Raw genomic sequence first — 26,626 nt, forward strand, 5'->3', positions numbered from 1 at the left:
TGGTTTATATCAAACAGTCCACTAATTTTATTTGAAATTTCTTTTATGTTCAAGTTTTCTTGAAATGGATTATTGATAAAAGATACAATCATTTCAGTTTTATTAAAATCTTTAAATCTTGAATTTATTTCTTCCTCAACTAATTCTATTTCACGAATAAATTCTTTTAAATCACAGCGAAGCATTTCTTTTGGGAAAATCTTCATCATATTTTGCATGTAGCGATCGAAAATGTCTCTCAATATTACCTTTTTTGGAATTGCTACAGATGAATTACAAATCAAACAACACTTTCCATTTACCATTGTAAAGAAATAATACATTTCCCATTCCTTGTGAAAATGATACGTCTTCGATTTCTTTGATAAACTTATGATTATCCTCAAATTAAAAAAAATAATAATAATAATTTTTAAATATTTTATTAAAATAAAAATTTTTTATAACTTATCAATTAGCAAACAAAATAATGGTAAATCCAACGATAAATTTAGAGCAACTGAAACTCAACTGAAATTCTAACAGTGAGCAGTGGGAAGTGTGTGATGTAGTTATGAGTAAACACAATTATAAATGAAATGCATGATGTGCTTTGCTTATAATTGTATTTACTCGGCTCGCTGTTTGACTTCCACTGATCCAAATTAATTCATTTACCCGGACTTATAAGAAATATTACTGATTTTAACGAGAAATAAATAAACAACAGCAATACACTTAAAGAGAATTAAAAAATAATAGAAAATAATGATAAATAAAATATTATGTTTTCAGTTTTAATTAAATTTATAAGTAAGAAGGAATAAACAAGAGATCAACCAAAAATCGCTCTGCAATGGACCTGTCGATCACGATCGATGGGTTGAACACCACTGCTCTATTGAAATGCTGCTCTCACAGGAAATAAATCATATCAAGGGCACTTTTCTTGCACATGGCTTTATTGATCTTATGTCAACAAGATTATTGATGATTACAGAGTTTCTTTGTCATATGCCTCTCATTGTGATGGTGATACAAAGGCAATCCACCATATTACCATTCCTTATGTTAAAGGTGTCTCTGAAAGTATAGCCAAACTACTTAAATCAGTTAGCCTTCAGGTGTCCTTCTGCTCCATTAACAAGATTTCTACTTTTCTAGCCTCTTCAAAGAATAAACTTCACTCACCCTGGAGTGTATCAAATTCTTTGCCATGTTGGTTATCATATTTTGGTCCAACAAGTAGATCAGCAGTCATGTGTTGTGATGAACATTTAGACTACATTAATTCCATGCGCCAGAACAATTGGAACTTGCAGAACATGCTATCTTCACTAAACATTGTGATACCAAGGTTGAAGTAATCAGCAGTCACATGACTTCAGCATTATTGATATCTCATCAGTGGGAGTCAGACCCAGAAGTGATACCAAGGTTGAGTAATGCAGAAGTCATAACAGAAATCATGTGACTGCTGATTACCTTTTTTTGACTCAAACAAGGGTTGAAACCAGTCTGGTAGTGGCCCTTCCCATAATGCTTAGCATTATACACATCCAAAAAGATGTATGCTTTGCATTATAGGATACTAAGGCAATTAATGTGAAGTCATTAGCATATATATACAAGTAGCTTAGTGGTGAAAATACTTCATGTGCAAACTGTTTGCTTACACTTGGATAAAATAAGAATTTAATTTCTTGCCATCTTTAATTTATAAAAAAGTGGATAAACTTTCAACAACTAGCTATGATCCACAGTACCTTAATAATAAGGTGTGACACCTTTTCACTATTTGTATATGAGAAATGTATATGACCTGCAATATTTCAACCTTGGTATCAATTCTGGGTCTGGCTCCCAATGATGAGACTTCATTAAAGGCAGAAACTGGTCTCGGTAGGACCCTTCCAATAATACTTAGCATTATACACACCTGATTATAAAGGATAATCAGAAATATATGATTATAAGGAACCCTATTATAAAGGATAAACCAAGAATATATTTTTCTTGGCATCTTTAATTTAATTCGCATGACTTGTTTACCTACTGTTATATACAGCTTAGCTATCTTACATTTTTCACCATATTCTTTCAGGGTAGATGTTTGCTTACTTGCTGAAAGTTTTCAATGATTTTTTCTTTCCAGCACTGCTTTTTTAACTTTTGAGTCCAAGGAAGTTCAGTTTTTCTATCCTTACAGATAACTTAGTCACATGCATTCACTAGTGCTCTGTTAACATGTGAATACTTATCTACAGTTTACCTCTGAAATCTCAAGTTTAATTATTTTTAAAATTTTCATGTACATTTTTTAATTCAATATGGATTTCATTTTTATCTGCTCAAAACTAGATGGTGGCTATTTCCTATTTAAAATTTCCATGTATACTCTGGTATCTGAACCACCATGAAGATATCATTATCAATAGTAACATAACCAATAAGTTCTTTTTTTGTTTGTTTTATGTGTTCTCTCTATGTAGATATGCATGGATGAATGTATGCATATCTTTATGTTGGAACATTATATAGTGATAACATAAAGAGACAAACCTGCTCTGTATTAGTTTTTCTCCATTCTCCAAATTGCCTAAAACATTTCTTTATGTCTAGGATTAATTGTGGATTCTGCTGATTAGGTCTCCAAAAGAACCAGCATACCTTCTCTCTCTCTCTTTAAAAAAACATCAGCTCTTCCCTCCCTCTAATGACTCAAAAAATTCATCTACTTCCATACCAGAGCTGGTGGAACTAGGCACAGATAACGTCTCAATGTCAAATTTCCTATTATGAAATCTGCCAACAGTATTCTACTTGGAATTTGTCATTTAGGATCTGTATTAATTATTCGTTGTGTCATTTCAATTTTGGTTCCTATTAGACCATTTGGGTTCAAACAGCTTAGTTGGTAACCGGTGATATTCACTGGTTGTAAAGATCTGGATTGTAATCTTTTCTAGGATATCAAGGACCTTTATAAAGCTTTTCAACTGAAAGTGAGTTAACTTATCTCACATTGGGATGGCAAGGTTTCTTCTCTCAGAAACTATGGTTTTCATCCTGCAAGATGATATAAACAGGATTACCCCCCCCCCCATCACATCATTAACTGGTTTTCTATGAAGCCAAGTTACTAGGCTGTAACAGAAAGTGATTCTAACATATAAAGAAAAAATTATGACCAAGAACATCTGAATGAGAGTAAAATTAGGCAAAATAGAACTTCATATCTAGAGAACATATCCCAAAAATTGGTTGACAATTCATAAAAGTGAAATTTTTGGCATCATGATTTTCACAAAAGTATCACTACTTAATAGACTTTTGAGTTACAAAATTTGTCAAATATTATGACAGCTCAATATTAACGCAAAGGAAATATCAAAAATTTAACTACAAATAATTTCAAACTGCACTGTATATAAACAATACAAAGTGATTATATAGTTGATCAATGTTTGTTGTTGTTTTAAACCCTTATAAAACTCCTAATAGATGGAAAATAGCGAAATTTGGTATTTAGGATCACTATAAATATGTTGGGTTATTTCAATTTGACAGTTCTACTGGGAATATTAGGTTGACCAGAATTATGTATATAGTAGGAATACCAGAAAGAGATTTAGATATAGCTATTGTTAATATTTAATATTCTCAGTTATACAAAAATGATATCATAAAAAGTATCTTTCTTATTATTATCTGTCATCATTTTCTTACGTTTGTCCTAAATATTTTTAAAAACTTTTCAATTTACAGTGAATAAACCATCCATTCCCACTGCTGTATTTACATTGATATTTTTCAATACGTTGAACACCTCCAGTTCATCTAGCTCACTTCTCACATCAGCCTCTATTACAGCAAGTCTCCATCTGGATGATAGCTTTGCAAAATTATCACTTAGAAGCTCAACTATTTCTTCTGTTTCTGTCACTTTCCTATCATTACAACACTGAGTCAAGTTATCCTTCCATACTCATTCTTTCTCTTACTTGCTACACAGCAAAAAAAAAAGTTTTGTATTTATTAAGCTAAGCATTTATATAAAATATATATAAAATGCTTAGCTAATTTTCATTCATAATCTGATTTAGCATTCCTGGTAAGGAAAGAATGAAGTGCAGGAAAGAATGGCGAGTGTGGTAACACTTTCACCACTCTTTCCTGCACTTCATACTGCAGTGACTCTGACCACTTCCCACTCACCCACACACACACACATGTACGTTACTGACATTCTTTCCTCATGGCTTCTTATGCCATGGCACTACTCCAAGCTTTTACAAGTCTGTCATAATCTCTAGAGCTTTTCAGTTCCACATAAATTGTTTCTTGACTGAGAATTTTATCCTAGAACAAGACTGCATGGTCTCTTTCCAAGATTGAAGGTAGAGTTGCTACTGTAGTTATGGATAAATCTGATGCTATTACCAGATCCAATATTCTCAACATGCAAACCCCCCCCTCCATCACATGCTGTTTCAGGTAATTATCCCTTAGTTACTGTATAAATTCCATTTCCATCTTACCATATGCCATTTATTCCTTACAATCTATATCCTTAGATATAGATTGTAAGGAATAAATTATTTCTCCCATTATAACTGCTCAGTCCACACTCATTGTGCTAATCTGCCAATGCATGGCATCCACATCTTCGTCTAGAGCCACAGGTCTATAGCAGCAACCAACAATATATTTTGTCCTGTTAGCATCTATCTCACACCAGATAATTTCAACTGAGCCATCTCTTTCTGATTGAAAATCCTTCTTAACATCTGTTTTTGCTGGTTAAAGTTCTTCAGCTATCATTAGTAATATCCCTTCCCCATTATATGTATATATATTCTCTGAAAATTGATGCTGATATTTTTGGCCAAGTCAAGCTGACCAATGACAAAAACTCCTCTCCTTTATTTCTGATACCTCTAAATTCATGGACATGCATTTCAATATCCCCTTTGGCCCACAGTTACCCTTGCATAATGTCACTGCCAATCCATTCAGATAATAAAAAACTGGGAAACTGCACCCAGCTGTTCACCATGATTTCACACTCATTTGTCCCAGAAGTGGCTAGACACACGTCTCATTGCATCCCTATCTCTAGTATCCCTGATTTGCACTTCCAACCTCTCATTGAACGTCACTTTCTTCAAGCATCAACTCCAAAACCAATCAAATGCAGTCCACTGGGCATATATTAAGTCCTTTCATCCATTAAAATCACTCAATGCATCTATAAACTGCATACCATTCCTCCTGGACAATCATTGATTCATTATAAATCATGGCTTTTCTCAGTGTCTCGTATCATATCAAGGCATCAGACACAGATCTTTACTTTCTGTCTTCATTTTTGCTTCTTTCAATAACTCCTTCATGTCCTCTCTCATTGCACATTTCTTACCTTTCAAATCATCTATGCCTGTCAAAACAATGAATTCTTTCACTTCTCCCTTTTGCAAAGTAACATCCTTGATCTTTGCACATGGGAAACATACTTTTTGTTACTTTTTTATTAAGTACACCACTTATCATTGAATTTTCTTACAATACAGTCATACTTTCAGTTCCTTGCACTTTCTTCATTTTTAATATGATTCTTCCACTGATCTCATCTATTCACACTCTGTGGTCTCCAGTCTTGAATCAATGTTTTACTTCCACCCAGCCCTCAGATCCTCAAGTTAAAATTAGTTGAACATTGTTTTGTATACTTCTATTTTCATGTTTGACAAATTTCTTATTTCATGTAAATTTAATCACTTGATTTTCACTCCCCATTAAACCAGCTTTGGAAATTCTTTTGTGTATTTGCATATTGAAATTGCAATCTATACTAAAAATTGTACTTAAATAACTGAAATATTTTATTTGTTATATAGGTTCTCTATTCAGAATGCAAATGAGGAAACCATGTCATTTGTTGCAGCAGATATTCAATTCAGTTAAGAAATCCTGCAAACTTATACTGGATTTATTTAGAACTATAACATTATTTGCACAAAATAAAGTACAGAGCTGAGATTAATATCACCAATTTTGATAATAGGGTGGCCAAGAATCACACAGGATGTTTCACAAACTGCAAGATATTTTCTAAAAAAAAATATAATTATTAAAAATAATTTAAATATTTGTCATGTTGTACCATCATTTTTTATTTTACAGAATCAGCAAACTTTCTTTTATAGAATCAGCAGACTTTGGCAAGAATATAGAAAATAAATATCAAGAAGGTGGCAAAATATTCTGGAGGTTGTTGAAGAAGCTTAGGAATGGAGGAAAGAGTGCTGTAAAAGGAGTTAGAGATGATAAAGGTGACATGAAAACAGGAGAAAAAGATATCCTTGAAGTATGGAGTAATTACTTTGAAAAACTGCTAAATGAAACAAGTAGTGATGACAGCACAGTGATAAAAAAAACACTGACCAGGCATGCAGTTAGGAATACATATCCATACTTGAAGTAGAAAAAGCCATCAAAGGCTTGAAATGTGGAAAGGCAGCAGGAGTAGATGATATTCGACCAGAAATGCTGAAGTATGGTGGTATAAAAGTCTTACAGTGGCTGCACTTCATAGTTCAGAAAGCCTGGACAGAGGGACGAATTCCCGATGATTGGAGTAGAGCTCTCATAGTACCCATATATAAAAAGGGAAATAAAACTGAATGTGAGAATTACAGAGGTATTTCCCTACTGAGTGTTCCTGGCAAGATCTATGCACGTATACTTGAGAAACGGTTGAGAAGAATTGTGAAAGAAAAGCTTGGTGAAGAACAAGCTGGATTCAGGCCAAATAGAGGCTGTCAGGATCATATCTTCACTTTACGACAAATAGTCGAGAAAGCATGGGAATATAACAAAGATCTGTATTTAAGTTTTGTCGATTTAGAAAAGGCATATGACAAGGTGCCAAGAGAGAAGCTATTCAATACACTGCAGTTATATGGTGTCAATGGGGCATTATATCAAGCAATACTTAGTCTTTATTTGAGTTGTAAGTCGGCAGTTAGAATTGAAGGAAGTACAGGAAGATGGTTTAATGTTAAATCTGGTGTGAGACAAGGATGTACATTATCCCCTCTGTTATTCATTATCTATATGGATCACATTATGAAGGAAAGTGGTATTAAACCTGATATCAAAATTGGAGATGTTAATGTCAGCTCTTTGCTTTATGCGGATGATGTTATACTTCTAAACAAATCTGCTACAAGTCTGCAAGATTCTCTGACTAAATTGAATAGCTGTTGTAATAGATATGGTATGAAGGTCAGCAATAAAAAGACAAAGACAATGAAAATAGGCAGAATCGTTGAAAATGTCAACTGTGTTGTGAATGGAGAACCTGTGGAACAAGTAAAACATTTCTGCTACTTAGGCACAATTTTTACTGAAGTTGGTAAATTAAATATAGAAATAGACAACAGAATCAGCAAAGCTGGTATGGTGGGAAGTCAATTGAATAAATTCATATGGAATAAGAGAGAAATTAGTCGGAACACTAAATTAGCTGTATACAAGACAGTGTTCAAACCAGTTTTAACTTATGGATCTGAGACCTGGGTCAGAAGTAAAACACTTGACCAAAGACTAGAGACCGCAGATATGAGAGTCCTGAGAAAGATTAGAGACATGAACAGATGGCATCAATGGCAATATCATATTAAAAATGAGGATATTAGGAAAGAACTTGACATTGTCAGCATCCAGGAATGCATTAGCAGAGCTAATCTCAGGTGGTATGGTCACTTAAATAGAATGGGAGAGGAAAGATTAGCAAAACAAGTGTTCTCTGCCAGGTTGGCAGGAAAACGACCCAGAGAAAGACCAAGATATAGGTGGATTGATACGGTACAAAGTACCTTAGACGATAGAAATATAAGATCTGATAATGTTGGAGTCTTGACAAGTAACAGACTGATTTGGAGGAAAATTGTAGATAGAAAGTTAGTAATGATGTAATTTTTTCATGTAGTACTGTCATATCCTGTACACCCCTTGAGGGTACATAGCAGGAATTTGATGATGATGATGATGAATTTAAATATTAAATATAAATTTAGACTATACAGAACAGAATATATAGAAGAATCTAAGATTAAATATAGACAAAAATACATATGTATTTATATATGTCTGTAAAATATATTATATATGTATCATGAATTTTTGTATCATTATAAACAGAATAAAAATTAAAATTGCCTTGAGAGCCACATCAAACCACATCAAGAGCTGCATGTGGTGCATGAACCAGGATTTGGTCACTGCTCATATAGGTTATGAATAATAGTGGCGATGGTGTGCACACTTCTGTCACACCTGATTTTACATCAAACCATCTTCCTATACTTCCTTCAGTTCTAACTGCAAACTTAAAATTTAGATTATGCAATGCTTAGTACAATGTCCCATTTTCACTATATACAATAGTTCAGTATTTTGAACAGCTTTTCTCTTGGAACCTTGTCATATGTCTTTTCCAGATCTATAAAACCTGAATACAAATCCATGTTAAGTTCCCATTATTTCTCAGCAAGTTGTCTTAAAAGTAAAAACCTGATCATGACAATCTCTGTTTGGCAAACCCAGCTTATTCTTCTTCAAGTTACTCTTTGCAATTTTTCTTAGCCCCAAGTATGTTTGCATAAATCTTCCTGGAACAATCAGTAGAGAAATTTTTCCATTCTTCACTTCCCCCCCCCCCCCCCCAAATAGATGTAGTCTGTGAGAGTTCTACTCCAGTCAATTGGAATTTGGCCTTCTAACTATGCAGTGTAGCCACTGTAAAACCGTGAGAAATGAGAAAAAAAAACTTTTTGATGTTTTGAGAAATGCTAAGTACTTCCACGCTTTAGCATTTCTGGTCAAATATCATCTACTACAGCTGCCTTCTCCCATTTCATGATTTTAAAGGCTTTTTTTATATGTGAACTTTTTATACCGTTTGGTCACTTCTTGTTTCATTTAAATCTCTCAAAATAATTACTCCGTTATCTTTATCTTCACTTTATCATGTCATATTTATCATCTTGTATTCCTTTTACAGTACCCTTCTCTGTTTTTAAATGTTTTCAACAGCCTCTAGAACATTTTTCTCTAGATATTTGTATTCTTACTAAAGTCGGGGGAAGACTCTGGTAAGCTATTTTTGCACAATGCTTTGCTTCCATGTATTTATCTCCATATTCTCCTAGAAACTTTTGATATGCATTCTTTTTTTCTTCCTCAAATTAAATTGGTCTGCATAATTTCTTGAATACTGCTGTAGTTTGGTGTTTTGGTAGTGGTGAGATAATTTATTCAATTATCATCTACCATCTTTAATTATTCTATTGCCTATTTCCATATTTAATTTGCTATTTTAACTACAAACTGTTTTCAAATAGATGCAACATTTCACTTAGTCTATAGGTTCACTGAGAATGCAATACATATTTTCCAAGTTCTTGCCTATTTTAAGTTTTGTCTCTTTACTGATATTCATCAAGTTTGTTATAGCCGTTATTCAGTTTAGCTAGAATCCAGAAAACTTGTACTGGATTTAATATATTCCCACAATTTCTCAAATATCTGCCTTAAAGTGAAAATCTGCTCATGATAATTATTTGGCCTAAACCCAGCTTATTCTCCCAAGTTTTATTTCCAAAATATTTATTAAGTTATTTTATTTAATAAGCTTTCAAACTAATTATTCCAGACATCCAGAACATTTTTATGATATCTTTTTCAGCTGATTCCTTTTCCAGTATTGTTTTCTCCTTTTCGTAGATTTTAATAGACTCCATTTTGCCACATTTAGCAAAAGGTGGCAAAATATATAAATTTTTATTTTTTATATCTTTACCAAAGTCTTCCCATGATTTAAGTTTAACTACTTAAATGACAGCTAGGAGAGCTAAGAGAAAGTTGTTAGGATTCGGTGAAAAACAGGCAGGAGTAATTCCCCCACACTATTATAAATAAAAAAATAATAATAAATAAATAAAAAAAAATCAGCTAACACCTTTTTATTCCCATTTCACTTAGTAGGCAGGGCAGTTTTAGCCCTATCTAACTTTTGAAGACTGAGTGGGCAGTTCAATCTCCACTGGTAGCCAATCAGAGATAGCTGGCCCACGACTATCACTAGCTAAGCAGCCTGCAGTGAAGATACAGCACAACAAGTGCCGCCATCTCATGGTCCCTAACCTTAACAATATTTTTAATGCGTGAAATAGCATGGGTTCTACAGTCCATTTTCTTGAGTTACGGGATGAAAAACCAAGTTTCCGGGAGAACAAACCTGCTTGCCTGTGCCAGAGATCAACTAATCCGGAGCCGGTTGAAAAAAAAGGTGTAGTAAAAGTTTCTCTAGTCAGCATCTAGAATCAAATTCGAAGTCTATCTTCGGGTAGTTTAGTGCTGAGGAGTACAAACACCACTTCCACTGAGATACACAGGCTTGCACACTATTATATATTAAGCTAATTCCAGAAGTACAAAATATTTCTGTTTTTATAATTTTGTATAACCAATATCCAAATTTATTAAAAGCATAGTTATATGAGCCACTACCTCCATGCACAATCTTTCTATCAACCAATAATTTGGCATTAAAAATATTGAAAGAAAAGAGCATTATTCATTTTTAAGAGATGACAAAAAAGGGAGAACCTGACCTCTTATATAATTGATTTCTGCTATGGCTGTTAAGAAGTTTGTTATAACAGCAAAGCCAGACAAACACAGACACTATATACAATGATTTTTATCTTCCAACTAGACCTTAGTGGTATAGTTCACTCAGGTTATTTTTCTGCTAACAGAACTTAATGTGAAAGTTACAAACCAGTCCAAAATTTAGTGAGCCTTCTAAGATATATGAAACCTAAATAGGCCAAACTGTAAGAACTCATTCATAACTTATTTTAACAGCATTAACACACCAAATGAACTATTAAAAAAAGATGTTTATTAACTGGCTTATATTTCGCTGAATTTCAAAGAAGCACTTCAAAGTACAAACCAGCATGTATACATGACAATCAGTAAGTGATACTTACTCTTTTAACAGATCAGGTTTCACAGATCTTAGAAGGCTCTAAAAATTTTGGACTGTTTTGTAACTTTTACATTAAGTTCTGTTAGCAAAAAAAAAAAAAATCTGAGTGAACTATAGGTATAGTTGGAAGATAAAACTCATTGTATTTTGTGTCTGATCTGCTCTCCTAAGGATAAACTTCACCCTCTATATCCTCGAATGTATGAAGTTCCCTGTGATTTGGCTTACTATGGACAGACAGGAAAATCTGTTAACCTTGGAGAACATAAAAAACACATACAGGCTCTACATTATTATGGCAAGTCAGGACTGATAGACCATGCTTTGGATACACTTCACACAATATTAGATGGGAAAAAACTATGTGCTATTTAGAAGTCATTACAGATCAGAAAGATTATTTTTAGAGTCAGCCATGGTTATGAAGAATTCTCCTAGCCTGAACAAATATGCTTGCATTAATTTGCCCAAAATTTGGGAAACTGTTATCTTAAGATTGACTGCAACATAGCTGTAATACTTCTTTTTTTTTTTTTTTAAACATTAGAAGGCACCAAATTAGGATGTTAGATCTTCTTTTGTCCATTACAATTAGAATTCTTTCCCTTACTCGTTGTCACATATACATGCTGCTTGTGCTCTAAAGATGCCGATTTAAAATTCAGCAAAATATAAGCTGAATTTCAAATCAGGATTAGCCATTAAAGGAATGCGAAAAACTGACCAGGGCTTATGACTCAATGTCCAATCCTCAACCTTCTCATAGTGCACCCTGTTAGGAATCAACCTGGATACTCAACGAACAAGGATGGGCTGACAATTTGGAATTTAGCCAACTGAATTGTATTCTTATTATTGGCTTAAACCACATAAAATAATTGTACAACATGTCAGAATTTCATGCCAGCAAGTATCCTTAATATTGGTGTCGCCCAGTTAAACAAGGCACACACCAGGGAACCAGGGCGAAGAGCAAAAAGTCAGCAACTGGAACAAATCCTAAAACACACCCCAACTCAACATCACCAGAGTTCAAGATCGGTTCTATCAACATAAGAAGCCTGAGTGGCAAAGAAATTGAGCTAGCTGAGCAATTGGATAATTACCAGATCGACATAATAGGGATAACTGAAACAAAAAACACAAAACCTGGTGAGATCTTTCTGAGCAATAATTACAAAATGTTATATTCAGGCAATAACAATCAAGAAAAAGGAGTAGCCATAGTATTCAACACTAAACACGAGGCTAATTTTCTTGAATGTTAAGCAATATCAAGTAGAATCATGTGGAAAAATATCAGAATGGGGAACTTGAATGAGACTTATCAGTGCCTATGGTCATACAGAAAGTTTTACTAAGGTAGAAGTGGAGGTATTTTTTGAGGCTTTAGAGAAAGCAACTGACATAATGAAAAAGGAAAAGTTTGTCCTTGTTGGGGATCTAAATAGCACAATGGAAATGATTGTCAGATATAAAAATATTTTGGGAAAATTTGAAGAAAAGAGAAGCCAATAATAATGGCAAATACCTGTTGGATTTCTGCTCAAGACATGGACTGGTTATTACTAACATAATGTTCCAACATAAAAATGCGCAAAAATCACATGGAGAGAAAAGGCTACGAATAAGAAATGTCTCATCGACTATGTTATTGTTGATAGTGATGTTTTCTCTCTGATGCAGGACACCGGAGTGTACAGAGGATTTGAAATTAGAAGCGATTACCATTTAGTCTTGAGCAGGATAAAATTGAAAAGAAGAACATGTAAGAAAGTTTTTAAATGAATAAAAGTTGATTAGCTCTCAAATGTGAACTGTAGACTAAAATACACAAACATTATTCAAGAAAAAATGAAAGAGCTCGAGAACAGGAACAAAACCTTGGAGATTCAGTGGCAAGCCCTGAAGAAAACATTGATAGATTCAGCCAGAGAGATATGAGATGTAGTTGTCTGCAAGGATAGAAAAATCAGAACTCCATAGTGGACAGGAAATTAAAGAGGGAATGAAGAAAAAGAAGAAAACATATCAAAAGTTGTTGGCAAATAAGTCAGTTGCTGATTTATTTGCCAGCCTAAATGGGCACAAGCTTGTGCTCATTGAGAATACAGAGACAAATGTAAGAAAGCTAAACACTGTGTAAAATTAACTAAACAAAAGCCATGGGAAGACGTTGGCAAGAACATGGAAAATAAATATCAAGATGGTGGCAAGATATTCTGGAGGTTGTTGAAGAAGCTCAGAAGTGGTCGAAAGAGTGATGTAAAAGAAATTACAGATAACAAAATCGATGTGAAAACTGGAGAAAAAGATATCCTTGAAGTATGGAGTAATGACTTCGAAAAATTGCTAAATGAAACAACCACTGACGACACAGTGGTAATTGATAAATGAAACAAGCAGTGGCAGCAGAGTGGTAAAAGACACTGACCAGGTATGCAATTAGGAATACATATCCGTTCTTGAAGTAGAAAAAGCCATTAAAAGCCTGAAATGTGAAAAGGCAGCTGGAGTAGATAATATTCGACCTTAAATGCTCAAGTATGGAGGTATAAAAGCCTTACAGTGGCTGCACTGCATAGTTCAGAAGATTTGGAGAGAGGGACGAATTCCAGTGATTGGAGTAAAGTTCTTATAGTACCCATATATAAAAAGGGAAATAAAACTAAATGTGAGAATTACAGAGGTATATCGCTACTGAGTGTTCCTGGTAAGATTTATGCGTGTAAACTTAAGAAATGGTTGAGAAAGATTGTGGAAGGCAAGCTTGATGAAGAACAAGCTGGATTCAAGCCAAATAGAGGCTGTCAGGATCAGATTTTTGCTTTACGACAAATAGTTCAGAAATCATGGGAATATTACAAAGATCTATATTTAAATTTTATAGATCTGAAAAAGGCATATGACAAGGTGTCAAGAAGAAGTTATTCAAAACGCTACAGTTGTATGTTGTCAATGGGGCATTATATCAAGCAATACTTAGTCTTTATTTAAGTTGTAAGTCAGCAGTTAGAACTGAAGTACAGGAAGATGGTTTAATGTTAAATCTGGTGGTTAAAACAGAATGGGAGAGGAAAGATTGGCAAAACAAGTGTTCTCTGCCAGGTTGGCAGGAAACAGACTCAGCGGAAAACCAAGATATTGGTGGATTAATATGGTAAAAAGTGCCATGGAAGATAGAAATATAAGATCTGATAATGTTGGAGTCTTGAGAGGTAACAGATTGATTTGGAGGAAAATTGTAGATAAGAAGTTAGTAGTGATGTAAATTTTTCATATAGTGCTATCATATCCTGTACTCCGCTTGAGGATACATTTCAGGAATTTGATGATGACAAAATATAAGCCAGTAAAATGAGTTTTTTTTTTATTAAATAGTTCATCTGGTGTTTAATACTATTAGAAGAAGTTATGAATAATGTTACGTTCAACACTAAAGCTTGTCTGTTAGATTGTAGAAACTTGTGAAATCTGTTGTTGGAGTACATTATAGTAACAGCACAGGAAGAATAGAAATCTTGTTTAATGGCTCATGATATTAACTAATCTGTCCATGAAATTTACATTGGGCTAATACATGAGAGGTTGTTGATTAACCTACATATAATACATTAGTATCATGTATGGGAAATTTGAGAAAGGAAGAATTTGTTCACATTAGATTTGTTGAAGGCCAATGCATTGCATTCCTTGGGAAACACATAGGAGGGAAAGCAGTTCCAGAATGCAACAACAGGAATGAAAGAGGAGGAAGAGAAATGTGTCCCATAAGTATGGAGTTGGCTACTAAGGGATGTTGGGTGACAGCTATATGCTATTACAGTGGATTTCGTAGGGGGGAAAAATGGGGGGGGGGGGGAATTGAGGGTATTTCTGATGAATATTTCACACAAAAATATTTATAGAGGCTGCATGCAGTAGATACTAAGCACATGTATGAAAGCAGGTGGAGTGAGTGAGTAAAAGATGAATAACACTGGCCAACAAAAAAAAATTTTTTTTCTGCTGATTATGATCTGACACTTGTTTTTTACTAATTTCTGTGCGCTGATTTCAAATATCAAACCCATTTTTCTCTATCACGGCAGGTTTTTCCTCTATGGCATTTTCTTTTTGCTAATTTGTAAGTTTTTGCTGGTTTTAAGGAGGCAGTACTATTTAGAGGACCAAAAAAATCGATTTTTTAGTATTATTTTCTGAAACTATGACATTTAAAAATCTGTTCCTAACTTTTTATAAAGAAATTCGAAAAATTCCCAAAGATATAGCCTATTATTCAAAGCGGTGCGCAGATCAGAATCGGAGCACTCACCGCTCTCGCTGGTTAGTAAATGAATAAATGCGTAAGAACCTGCAACGCTTTGAATGAGACTTTGAATGAATGCGAGAGAGGCCGATAACCGACCTAATACATTTAGGTGATGACAACTGCCTAAAACAAATGAATGCTATATGTGTCATAGCGGACAAAGAATGATCGAAATCAGTCAATCGTTAATCGATCGTGAAAGTATGATGGGCGTTTCAATAAAGTCTCTGGTTTTTTTTGTCTTGTTAATTGCATGTTAGTTGGCAGTGAAGAAAATACATCATGTCTACTACTCAAAATTGTGTCAATAGTGTAGATTCCTTCTGCTACATTTGTGGCAGCTTTACTGTTCCCAGTCAAAGGACAAATATCACTCATTTCGTTAAGAAGTGTACTTTGCATACTTTGATGTAAAAATTGCAGATCAGGACAAGTCATGGGCTCCAAATAAAGTGTAAGTCATGTGTAGAAAATTTACGACAGTGGAGCAAGGGAAAACCCCAAAAATTACCTTTTGGCATTCCAATGATTTGGCGTGAACCGAAAAATTACGTAAATGATTGCTATTTTTGTTTAGTTCAGACTTCCGGTTATAATAAGAAGAATAAGAAAAAAATTGTGTATCCAAATCACGACTCAGCAATTTGGCCAGTTGCTCATTCCAATGAAATAGCCGTGCCAATTTATAAAGGACTTCCTTTACTTGAGAACGAGCATGATCGGGATATGCCAGATGTTCTTGAGGAGCAAGACCCAGATGTTGATTTAGACAATGAAAATTTAATTTCTAGTTCTGGACCGCAACGTTTTACTCAAGCTGAATTGAATGACTTAGTAAGAGATTTGTGCCTATCAAAGGAATCATCGGAATTGTTCGCTTCAAGATTAAATGAAAAAAACTTACTGGAGCAAGATATGAAGATAACTTTTTATCGTAGCAGGGAAAGTAATCTTGTACAATATTTTAAACACGCGTGCGGGTTTGTTTACTGTAACAATGTGTCAGGTTTACTAACTGAAATGAGTGTTGTACAATATCATCCAAATGAGTGGCGTTTATTTATCGACAGTTCAAGCAGAAGTCTCAAGTGTGTCTTACTACACAATGGGAATGTATATGGCTCAATTCCTATTGACTATTCAGTCCACTTAAAGGAAACATATGAGGACATTAAAAAGGTTCTGAAGTTATTAAAATATACAGACCATAACTGGATCATCTGTGTGGATCTTAAAATAGTGAACTTTTTATTTGGCTTTCAAAGAGGATATACAAAGTTTCTGTGTTTTCTATGCTTCTGGGATAGTCGAGCTAGAAACCAACACTGGAGTCAGAAACATTGGCCTCTTAGAATATCCTTAAAATGTTGGAGAACAGAATGTTATAAATCAACCTTTAATCGACAGAGAAAAAATCATTTTTCCACCTCTACACATCAAACTAGGTCTTATAAAGCAGTATGTTAAAGCTTTAGATTTACAAGGTTACTTTCCAATACATATGTGAAAAATTTCCACGACTTAGTTATGAAAAAATTAAAGCCCGTGTATTTGATGGACCACAAATTAGAACTTTAATGAGAGACCCAAATTTCATCAACTCTATGAACGAAATTGAGAAAGAGGCCTGGACTTCATTTACGATGGTTGCGAATAATTTTCTTGGAAACAAAAAAGCGTGCAATTACAAAGATCTAGTGGAAACAATGCTTGAAAATTTCCAGCTCATAGAAGAAAGCACGCATCAAGGATTATCGATGACAGAAGACAAAGAAAACAGTGGAAAGAAAAGAACAGGCATACAGTCAGAAGAAAGAAAGATTGTGCAGACTAAGGAATCAATTAAGGACTGTACTGAATTAAAGAAGCATATGAAGTTTAACCCATCGTAAGTACATAGAAAGATATGTAAATACTTCTGGGCAATTCACATTATGTGTCTTTGTTACACAGTAAATTGTGTTAGTGTAAATAATTTTGATGTTGTAAGTTGAGTAAGTATCTAATTTGAGAGTAAGTATGTAGTAAACGTAAGTTATTGTTAATTGAACATTCACTTCACAAGGTAATGTTTGATAGGTAAGAATGATCAGTAAGAGTACAAGAAGTTATGTTTAGGTTATAAGATAGTATTATAGGAGAACTAAACCTAAAATAGAATTACTTGTAATTATCTAAAACTTGAAAATTCATTGTATCCATGCTCATATGTGGATTGAATAGTATATATAGATTTCCTGATTTGATTAAAATAGTTTGTGAACAATACAGATTGGTTTGTGTTTGTCAATGCACTAATTCAAAAAAACTATGAACCTGCATGTATCTGACAAAAGTGAGGCAAGATAAAGTTAATATACTAAGTATTAAGTTTAAGCCATGAATGGTGCAAGGTAAAGGTCAGACTTAACAGGGAATATCTGCTTTATCTTTAAGTTTCTTACAAACTTAAAGATAAATGCACCCAATGAGTAGTTTAAACTGACACAGTCGTAAATCAAATAAATTTGTTAAATTACAGAGTGTGAGTGAAAGTAAGAAACCAAAAACATATTAAAGTAAAAATAAAATATAACTAAAAGGCACAGGTAAGACAAGTAAGATGAAGCAGGCATTATAACAAGGTAACATTTACAAAAATCATCTATGAATACATTTGAGGAAAAGTATGATGCCAGAAGATTGGAAAAATTCTGTGGGTGATGATCCATCTGGTAGCAATAACAGTGGGAGTAGTGTTGGAAGAAGTTATGGCCAACTGCTTTGGAAACCAAAAGGCTCACCTGCCATTTGAGTATGCTACAAATTTCCTGCTTTTAGCTCTTTCGAAATCAATTTTTGATACATTGATGATTTTCTTACAGCTGCTTCAGGCTTGGTGTAAGCAGTGAGGGAAGATGGAGTTCTTAATGATTGTCAGTTGCAGAATGCTTGGTTGTTCGTTTGTACAGCCTTAGAGCATCATTTGGGAAACCAAAGCTTACTTACAGGATGGGAATCTAGTGTGGAATGGGTTATATGTGCTTTCACATGAGAGAATATTACTTCAGTGATGTGTTTTGTGCACATGCTTGGATCAGAAGGCTGAAGGCAATAATACAACCAAGGGAATAAGGCATAGAACTCTCAGAGGTCATCCCATTTGGCATTCTCAGTTACCTAAATACAACCACCTTCACAGTATACGTGGAGGGATCACTAGAGTGACGAAGAGGTCCAGAGTGTCTGGGCAGGGGTGGGGTGGGGGATGTGCTGGCCAGAAGGTCATTTTTGATAGCAAATGTCTTGGTGTCTCTACCTGCTTGGTCTGCATAGTTGGAGAAGGAAAGCTAGCTGGTACTGTGAATATGAAAATCTGTGAGGAAGATAACCTCACTGTTAAGAAAGTTTACAGAGATCTATGGATATCTGAAATCATAACTGAGAGATTCTAAACTGAATGCTTTCTGGCATTGTATGTCAGAGCAAACTTATGCACAAATACCACCCTTGAGCTGAAAGAAGTCCAAGAAAGCGTACTTGGGAAAGTTGAGATTGGCAATACATGGAGAGGCAGAAATTGAATTTCTGTCAGGAAAAGCAGGTGGGGTTTAGGTGTAGCAGGTGTAGGAAGAGGGACGTGGACACTGTTGAGGTTGGAGCTGAGACAACATTTATTGCTGAAGTGGATCTGGAAGTACTGTATTGATTGTATTCTTACTGGCTTAAAGCAAAAAGAATGGCAATATGACAGAATTTCATGCAAGCTGCAACAATCCCAGGAAAATCACCAGGCATCTGGTTGGTGATTTTCCTGGGATTGAAATTAGATTTTTTTGTTAGCTTGGTGTCATTCTTCAGCGTTTTGTTGAAATGACAAATGTTATGTCATTTCAACTGTCCACTCACAAACAACCCAAACTAAGAAAAATTCCTAATCACATCTCACACAGTTCCATTTCGACCATCTCAACAATCAATGCAAGAACACAGACATATGATATATGCAACATACATAGGCATTTGTTGTTTTCATTATCAACAGTTAATTATCATATTTCTTTATATTCAAACTTCAGTCTATTTGTTATAAAAACATTACAACACAAATTCCTATTATAATACAGGGCAATTTCTTATAACAAAACAAATTTTATAATTTATGTGAAATTAGACATTATACTTGAAATTACCTGGATGACACTGACTGTTTCTGTCTGCTGCATTTTACTTAAAACAGCTCTTAGCAAAAGATCAGCATTTTCTCCTAGTGTTGGTCCTGCTTTGGCAATTAAAGCAGACACAAGGCGGCCTACAAATGCAGCAGATGATTCTGATGTCTTAGGATCAAGTAGATGTTGAGCTACCTAAGAGCAGAAAAAGTGTGACAGAGTAATTTGTTTTATTGACAAATTGGCAGCTGATAGATTTAGAATATAGTTAGCCTCTTAGTCAACTATACTGATAACTAATTCTACATTTTAGTCCATGTTTCAAGGCATGCAATACATGAAAAATTTTCATTCTCACAATTCATCTATGTAAACTTTCATGAGGTTAAAAAGCATGGTGATTTAAATGTTAAGAGAATACAATTTTACTTCACACTTTTAATCAATTATCATTATATGCATATATATAACATCTTACAATTTTCAATATTTAAGGTATACATTCTAAAATTATATTATTATTATGTAACACCTCCAGAGAGTCCAAAGACTCATTGAGGGAGAGTGTGCCAACAGCATCGAACGACTGATCCCTTCCCACTACTAACTGCGCTCAAACTTGCTTAACTTTTCGCTGAGCCATTAGTAGCAGAAGCTCTACCAATCGACACCTTTGCTGGCACATAATGCAAAGCACATATCCTTATGGACATGTATAATGCTATGCATTATGGGAAGGGTCACTATCCAAACTGATTTCAACCTTTATTGAGGTCTCGTCAGTGGGAATCAGACCCAGAAGTGATACCAAGGTAAGAAATTATATTCTTGGTTTAATCCTTTATCCAAGTGTAAGCAAACAAAATTTGCTCAGTTGCCCAGTCATGAAGTTACTTCATGTGCAAAGTTTGTTTGCTTACACTTGGATAAAGGATTAAACCAAGAATAAAATTTCTTGACATCTTTAATTTATAGTATAACCAAGTGGAAAAACTTTCAACAAAAATAGTGGAGTGTACACTGGATATAAGAAATTAGTATAGTATAGGAGTTTCTCATTTTTCACTGTTCAAATAGTGACTCGTTTGCAATACAAAATAACTATTGAGAAAACTACCTCCTGTTATATAAGATTATTAAGATATCTACATGGATCATATGAAAAATAGATATCCTATTAATGACATGGAAGGAACTCTTTAACTAAACTTTCCAGCTATAAACTGGGATGGAAAGTTTAGGTAAGAAAGCTAAAGCAATGTTGCAGCAGTGTCTCAATCTATTAAGTGCATCACAGGAACTAGTTCTGCTTAGCATGAGTCAAAACCTGAGTTATTAGGACGAGGAAAATAAATTCTAAATGTCTAGTTTATTTATAGTAAAATCATGCAATTTCTAACCCACATCACCTATATTATACTGTATCAATATGTATCTCACAATGAGCATTTATCTACGCATTCATCAACCCCTAAAGACGGTCACAAACATCCATGCACATGGTATGATTTCAACAAGCAGCCTGTTGGTTGAAGGATAGTGTGCTTGATTATTCATGACAGTGCTTCCCAGTATAAACAACATGAGGGGAAAAAATTTATTAAACTTACTAACATTTTGCTGGTTTTCTACACAGCATTTTCTATGTACAAACTACAATTGTGATAAACACACAGCACTCAATTAGATGGCTGCAGAAGCAATTCAAATTATAACTGAAAAGGAACCAATGTCTTAACAAGGGAATCCTCTAGGAGCCAAACAAAATCATCAATTTTTTTTGTTATGTACCATCGAGGTATATAGTACTACATGATTACTTTTACATTATTACTTATCTTCTATTAACAATTTTACTCCAAATTAGTCTATTACTTGTCAGCATTCCAGTATTATCGCATCTAACATTTGGTCTTCCCAGGCACTTTTCAAGGTCTGAATCAATAAACCTAGATTATGTTCCTTCTAAGGGTCTTTCTGCTTTCACTTTTAGCATCAAACACTTTTGCTAACCTTTTCTCTACCATTTTGTTTAAGTGACCATGCCATCTTATGTTAACCCTGCTCATACATTCTTAAATGCTAATAATGTCATGTTCCTTTTCTAATATCATCATCATCAAATTCTTGCGATGTACCCTCAAGGGGTGTACAGGATATGACAGTACTACATGAAAAAATTACATCATTACTAACTTCCTATCTACAATTTTCCTCCAAATCAGTCTGTTACTTGTCAAGACTCCAACATTATCAGATCTTATATTTCTATCATCAAGGCACTTTGTACCGTATCAATCCACCTATATCTTGGTCTTCCTCTGGGTCGTTTTCTTGCCAACCTGGCAGAGAACACTTGTTTTGCTAATCTTTCCTCTCCCATTCTATTTAAGTGACCATACCACCTGAGATTAGCTCTGCTAACGCATTCCTGGATGCTGGCAATGTCAAGTTCTTTCCTAATATCCTCATTTTTAATATGATATTGCCAGTGATGCCATCTGTTCACGCCTCTAATCTTTCTCAGGACTCTCATATCTGCGGTCTCTAGTCTTTGGTCAAGTGATTTCCTTCTGACCGAGGTCTCAGATCCATAAGTTAAAACTGGTTTGAACACTGTCTTGTATACAGCTAATTTAGTGTTCCGACTAATTTCTTTCTTATTCCATATGAATTTATTCAATTGACTTCCCACCATACCAGCTTTGCTGATTCTGTTGTCTATTTCTATATTTAATTTACCATCTTCAGTAAAAATTGTGCCTAAGTAGCTAAAATGTTTTACTTGTTCCACAGGTTCTCCATTCACAACACAGTTGACATTTTCAATGATTCTGCCTATTTTCATGGTCTTTGTCTTTTTATTGCTGACCTTCATACCATATCTATTACAACAGCTAATTCAATTTAGTCAGAGAATCTTGCAGACTTGTAGCGGATTTATTTAGAAGTATAACATCATCCGCATAAAGCAAAGAGCTGACATTAACATCTCCAATTTTGATATCAGGTTTAATACCACATTCCTTCATAATGTGATCCATATAGATAATGAATAACAGAGGGGATAATGTACATCCTTGTCTCACACCAGATTTAACATTAAACCATCTTCCTGTACTTCCTTCAATTCTAACTGCTGACTTACAACTCAAATAAAGACTAAGTATTGCTTGATATAATGCCCCATTGACACCATATAACTGCAGTGTATTGAATAGCTTCTCTCTTGGCACCTTGTCATATGCCTTTTCCAAATTGACAAAACTTAAATACAGATCTTCGTTATATTCCCATGCTTTCTCGACTATTTGTCGTAAAGTGAAGATCTGATCTTAACAGCCTCTATTTGGCCTGAATCCAGCTTGTTCTTCCACAATTCTTCTCAACCGTTTCTCAAGTATACTTGCATAGATCTTGCAGGAACACTCAGTAGGGAAATACCTCTGTAATTCTCACATTCAGTTTTATTTCCCTTTTTATATATGGGTACTATGAGAGCTCTACTCCAATCATCGGGAATTCGTCCCTCTGTCTTTCTTTCTGAACTATAGGCTTTCTGAACTATGAAGTGCAGCCACTGTAAGACTCTTATACCACCATACTTCAGCATTTCTGGTCGAATATCATCTACCTGCTGCCTTTCCACATTTCAAGTCGTTGATGGCTTTTTCTACTTCAAGTATGGATATGTAATCCTGACTGCATGTCTGGTCAGTGTTTTTTATCACTGTGCTGTCATCACTGCTTGTTTCATTTAGCAGTTTTTCAAAGTAATTACTCCATACTTCAAGGATATCTTTTTCTCCTATTTTCATGTCACCTATATCATCTATAATTCTTTTTACAGCACTCTTTCCTCCATTCCTAAGCTTCTTCAACAACCTCCAGAATATTTTGCCACCTTCCTGATATTTATTTTCTAGATTCTTGCCAAAGTCATCCCATGACTTTTGTTTAGCTAGTTTTACACACTGTTTAGCTTTCTTACATTTGTTTCTGTATTCTGTAAGAGTAAAAACTGACTTATTTGCCAGGAACTTTTGATATGCTTTCTTCTTTTCCTTCACTGCCTGTTTAACTTCCTGTGTCCACCAGGGAGTTCCGATTTTTTTTATCCTTGCACACAACCTCACCACATGCCTCTCTGGCAGAATCAATCAATGTTTTCTTCAGAGTTTGCAACTGAATCTCCAAGGTTTGATTCCTGTTCTCAAACTCTTTCATTTTCTTTTCAATAATCTTTCTGTATTTTAGTCTACAGTTCACATCTGAGAGCTGCTCAACTTTTATTCGCTTTAAAACTTTCTTACATGTTATTCTTTTCAATATGAAATTCAATTTTATCCTGCTCAAGACTAAATAGTGATCACTTCCAATTTCAAATCCTCTGTACACTCTGGTGTCCTGCACCAGGGAGAAAACATCACTATCAACAATAACATAGTCAATGAGACTTTTCTTATTCCTAGCCTCTTCTCTCCATGTGAATTTGTGCACATTTTTATGTTGGAAAATGGTGTTAGTAATAACCAGTCCATGTCCTGAGCAGAAATCCAACAGATATTTGCCATTATTATTAGCTTTGCTCTTTTCTCCAAATTTTCCCAAAATATTTTTGTGTCTCACAATCATTTCCTACTCTGCTATTTAGATCCCCAACAAGGACCAACTTTTGCTTTTTCATTGTGTCAGTTGCTTTTTCTAAAGCCTCAAAAAATTCCTCCACTTCTACCTTAGTAGAACCTTCTGTGGGACCATAGGCACAAATAAGTCTCATTGTCCAGTTCCCCATTCTCATATTTGCCCACATTGCTCTACTTGAGACTGACTGCCATTCAAGAAGATTAGCCTCGTATTTTGTGTTGAATACTATGGCTACTCCTTCTTTTCCTTGATTGTCATTGCCTGAATATAACATTTTGTATTTATTGCTCAGAAAGATCTCACCAGTTTTGGTCTTTTTTGTTTCAGTCACCCCTATTATGTCGATCTGGTACTTATCTAATTCCTCAGCTAGCCCATTTCTTTGCCATTGAGGCTTCTTACATTGATAGTACCGATCTTTAACTCTGGTGATGTTGAGTTGGAGTTTGTTTTCAGATTTGTTCCAGTAGCTGACTTTTCGCTGTTAGCCCTGGTTTCCTGGCGAAAACAACGGGGGGCCTTGTTTAAGCGGGCGACGCCCCAGCCGGCATGAAATTTTGTAATGTTGTACCATCATTTTTTATTTTGGTTTAACCAATAAGAATACAATTTGGTCGGCTAAATCCCAAATTGCCAGCCCATCCTCGTTCATTCAGTATCAAAGTAGATACCCAACAGGGTGCACCACGAGAAGGTGAGGATTGGACATTAGGTCAGAAGCCCTGGTCGGTTCTCCACATTCCTTTAAAGGCTATGTGGAGGTCTCCTCTCAGTTATACAGCTTTGACCCTTAAGCACCCCCCTTTCTAATATCTTCATTTTTAATATGATTCCACTATATGATAATATGATGTCATCCACTCGTTTCCCTAATATTTCTCATCTGTGGTCCCTCTAATCTTTGATCAAGTGCTTTATTTTTCTAACCCAACTCTCAGATCCATAACTTAAAACTGCAGAGTAAAATCTTGTATATTGAAAATTTTTCGCTTATTTCATATAAATTTATTCAACTGGTTCCCTACCATACCAGCTTTGCTTATTTTGTTGTCTATATCCACACTTAATTTGTCATCTTCACTGAAAACTGTCTTAATAGCTGAAATATTTTGTGTTATATAGGTTCTTCATTGGTCTTTTTAGTGCTGATTTGTTCACCAAATTTGTTACAGCAGTTATTCAATTTAGTTAGAGAATCAAGGAGACTTTTACTGTATGTATTTATGAGTACAACATCAACAGCATATAACAAAGATAATTTGATGAAATCAGGCTATATTTGGTCTCAGAATGACTATCTACCAGATTTCTAGAAAATTAATTCAGTCATGCTTGTTGAGATTGGGGAGGAGTGTTTCATAGGCAATGTTAATTCAAAAAATAGTCTTGCAGATGTATAGCGACGTCTGTGCAGCATGAATGTCCCATTCTATTTAATCCTGTGTGAAGGAATATCCAGAGCATAGTCTGATAGTTCCAACTTGCCATATAGATGATTGCCAATATAATATTTATGTTCTTCAAGGTGGATGTTAAAACAATCTACCAGTCTGCCGAAAGCAGGTTAAACTGCAGACTTGGTGTACGATGATAGTCTAGTTTTTATTACATGGTGTAGGTCTATGCAACACCTGTGAAAGTTCTTTAAATTTTCTGATAATGTACTTGTATGCCATATATGGCATTTCCTGTGACAATACCAGATGATCTTCACTGGTTGTATGCTATTCTAATCTGGATTTGTTTTTCTTCATTTCTGCATCTTTAGTATGCAGATCTCTTTCTCTCTGGTTCATTCTGTTAATCCTACATATCAATGTCCCATGACAGCAGATTTTACAAACACCTGGTTTCTTGAGAGGTGGATGAGATAGTTTAGAAGGATGTAAACATCTTGAAATCTTGCACAGTGGATTGTAAGATTTTTACCGTCTCCTAAACCACCCCATTCATCACACAATAAGTGTGCTAAATCTGCAAGATAATAATTTGGCCATGTCTCTTCTTGTCTTTCATCAGAAAGAAATAAAATTAATTTCTTTGTAACAATGGGAAAAAAGAAAACTCTGTGATCCAGATGGTATTTTCCCAACTATGCTCAATATATCTACTCTAGAATTAATATCTATTCTATATCATCTGTACAAGCTGTCATACTCATTTGGTGCACCTAATTAACAGCATGATAACAAGCTTATGTTCAATGGGGAATTTCAAACCATTAAAATTTCGAGATAAAATCCAGCAGAAATCAAATTACTTTTGATTTTTACTTTACTTTTGCTCATGCTCCAGCATATTAATGTCCTCTTCTTCACGTGACAACACCTAATAATGTCCAAATGATCAAAGCTTCAAGATCTTCCATAATGAGTGTCTGAGGGATAACCCCATTGAACTTAAATAGCATCAAAATTTTGACCTCTCTTATTTCTTATAAGAAAGATCTCAATTTGCTTCCTTTTACTTTTG

General features: G+C 34.6%; 1 protein-coding gene across 1 annotated transcript in view; it reads right to left on the reverse strand.

The window, feature by feature from the left end:
- Positions 1 to 26,626, reverse strand: part of Ipo9 (Importin 9) — a 493,522-nt gene that overhangs the window by 53,876 nt on the left and 413,020 nt on the right. Inside the window, exon 20 of the mRNA XM_090390464.1 lies at positions 19,529 to 19,702. Within this exon, the coding sequence (XP_090246590.1) occupies positions 19,529 to 19,702 (174 nt within the window). The remainder of the gene's footprint in view (positions 1 to 19,528; positions 19,703 to 26,626) is intronic.

Source organism: Typopeltis vanoorti, chromosome 3, assembly GCF_054136105.1.
Source record: "Typopeltis vanoorti isolate ZY-2024b chromosome 3, IOZ_Tvanoo_1.0, whole genome shotgun sequence".
NCBI lineage: Eukaryota > Metazoa > Arthropoda > Arachnida > Uropygi > Thelyphonidae > Typopeltis > Typopeltis vanoorti.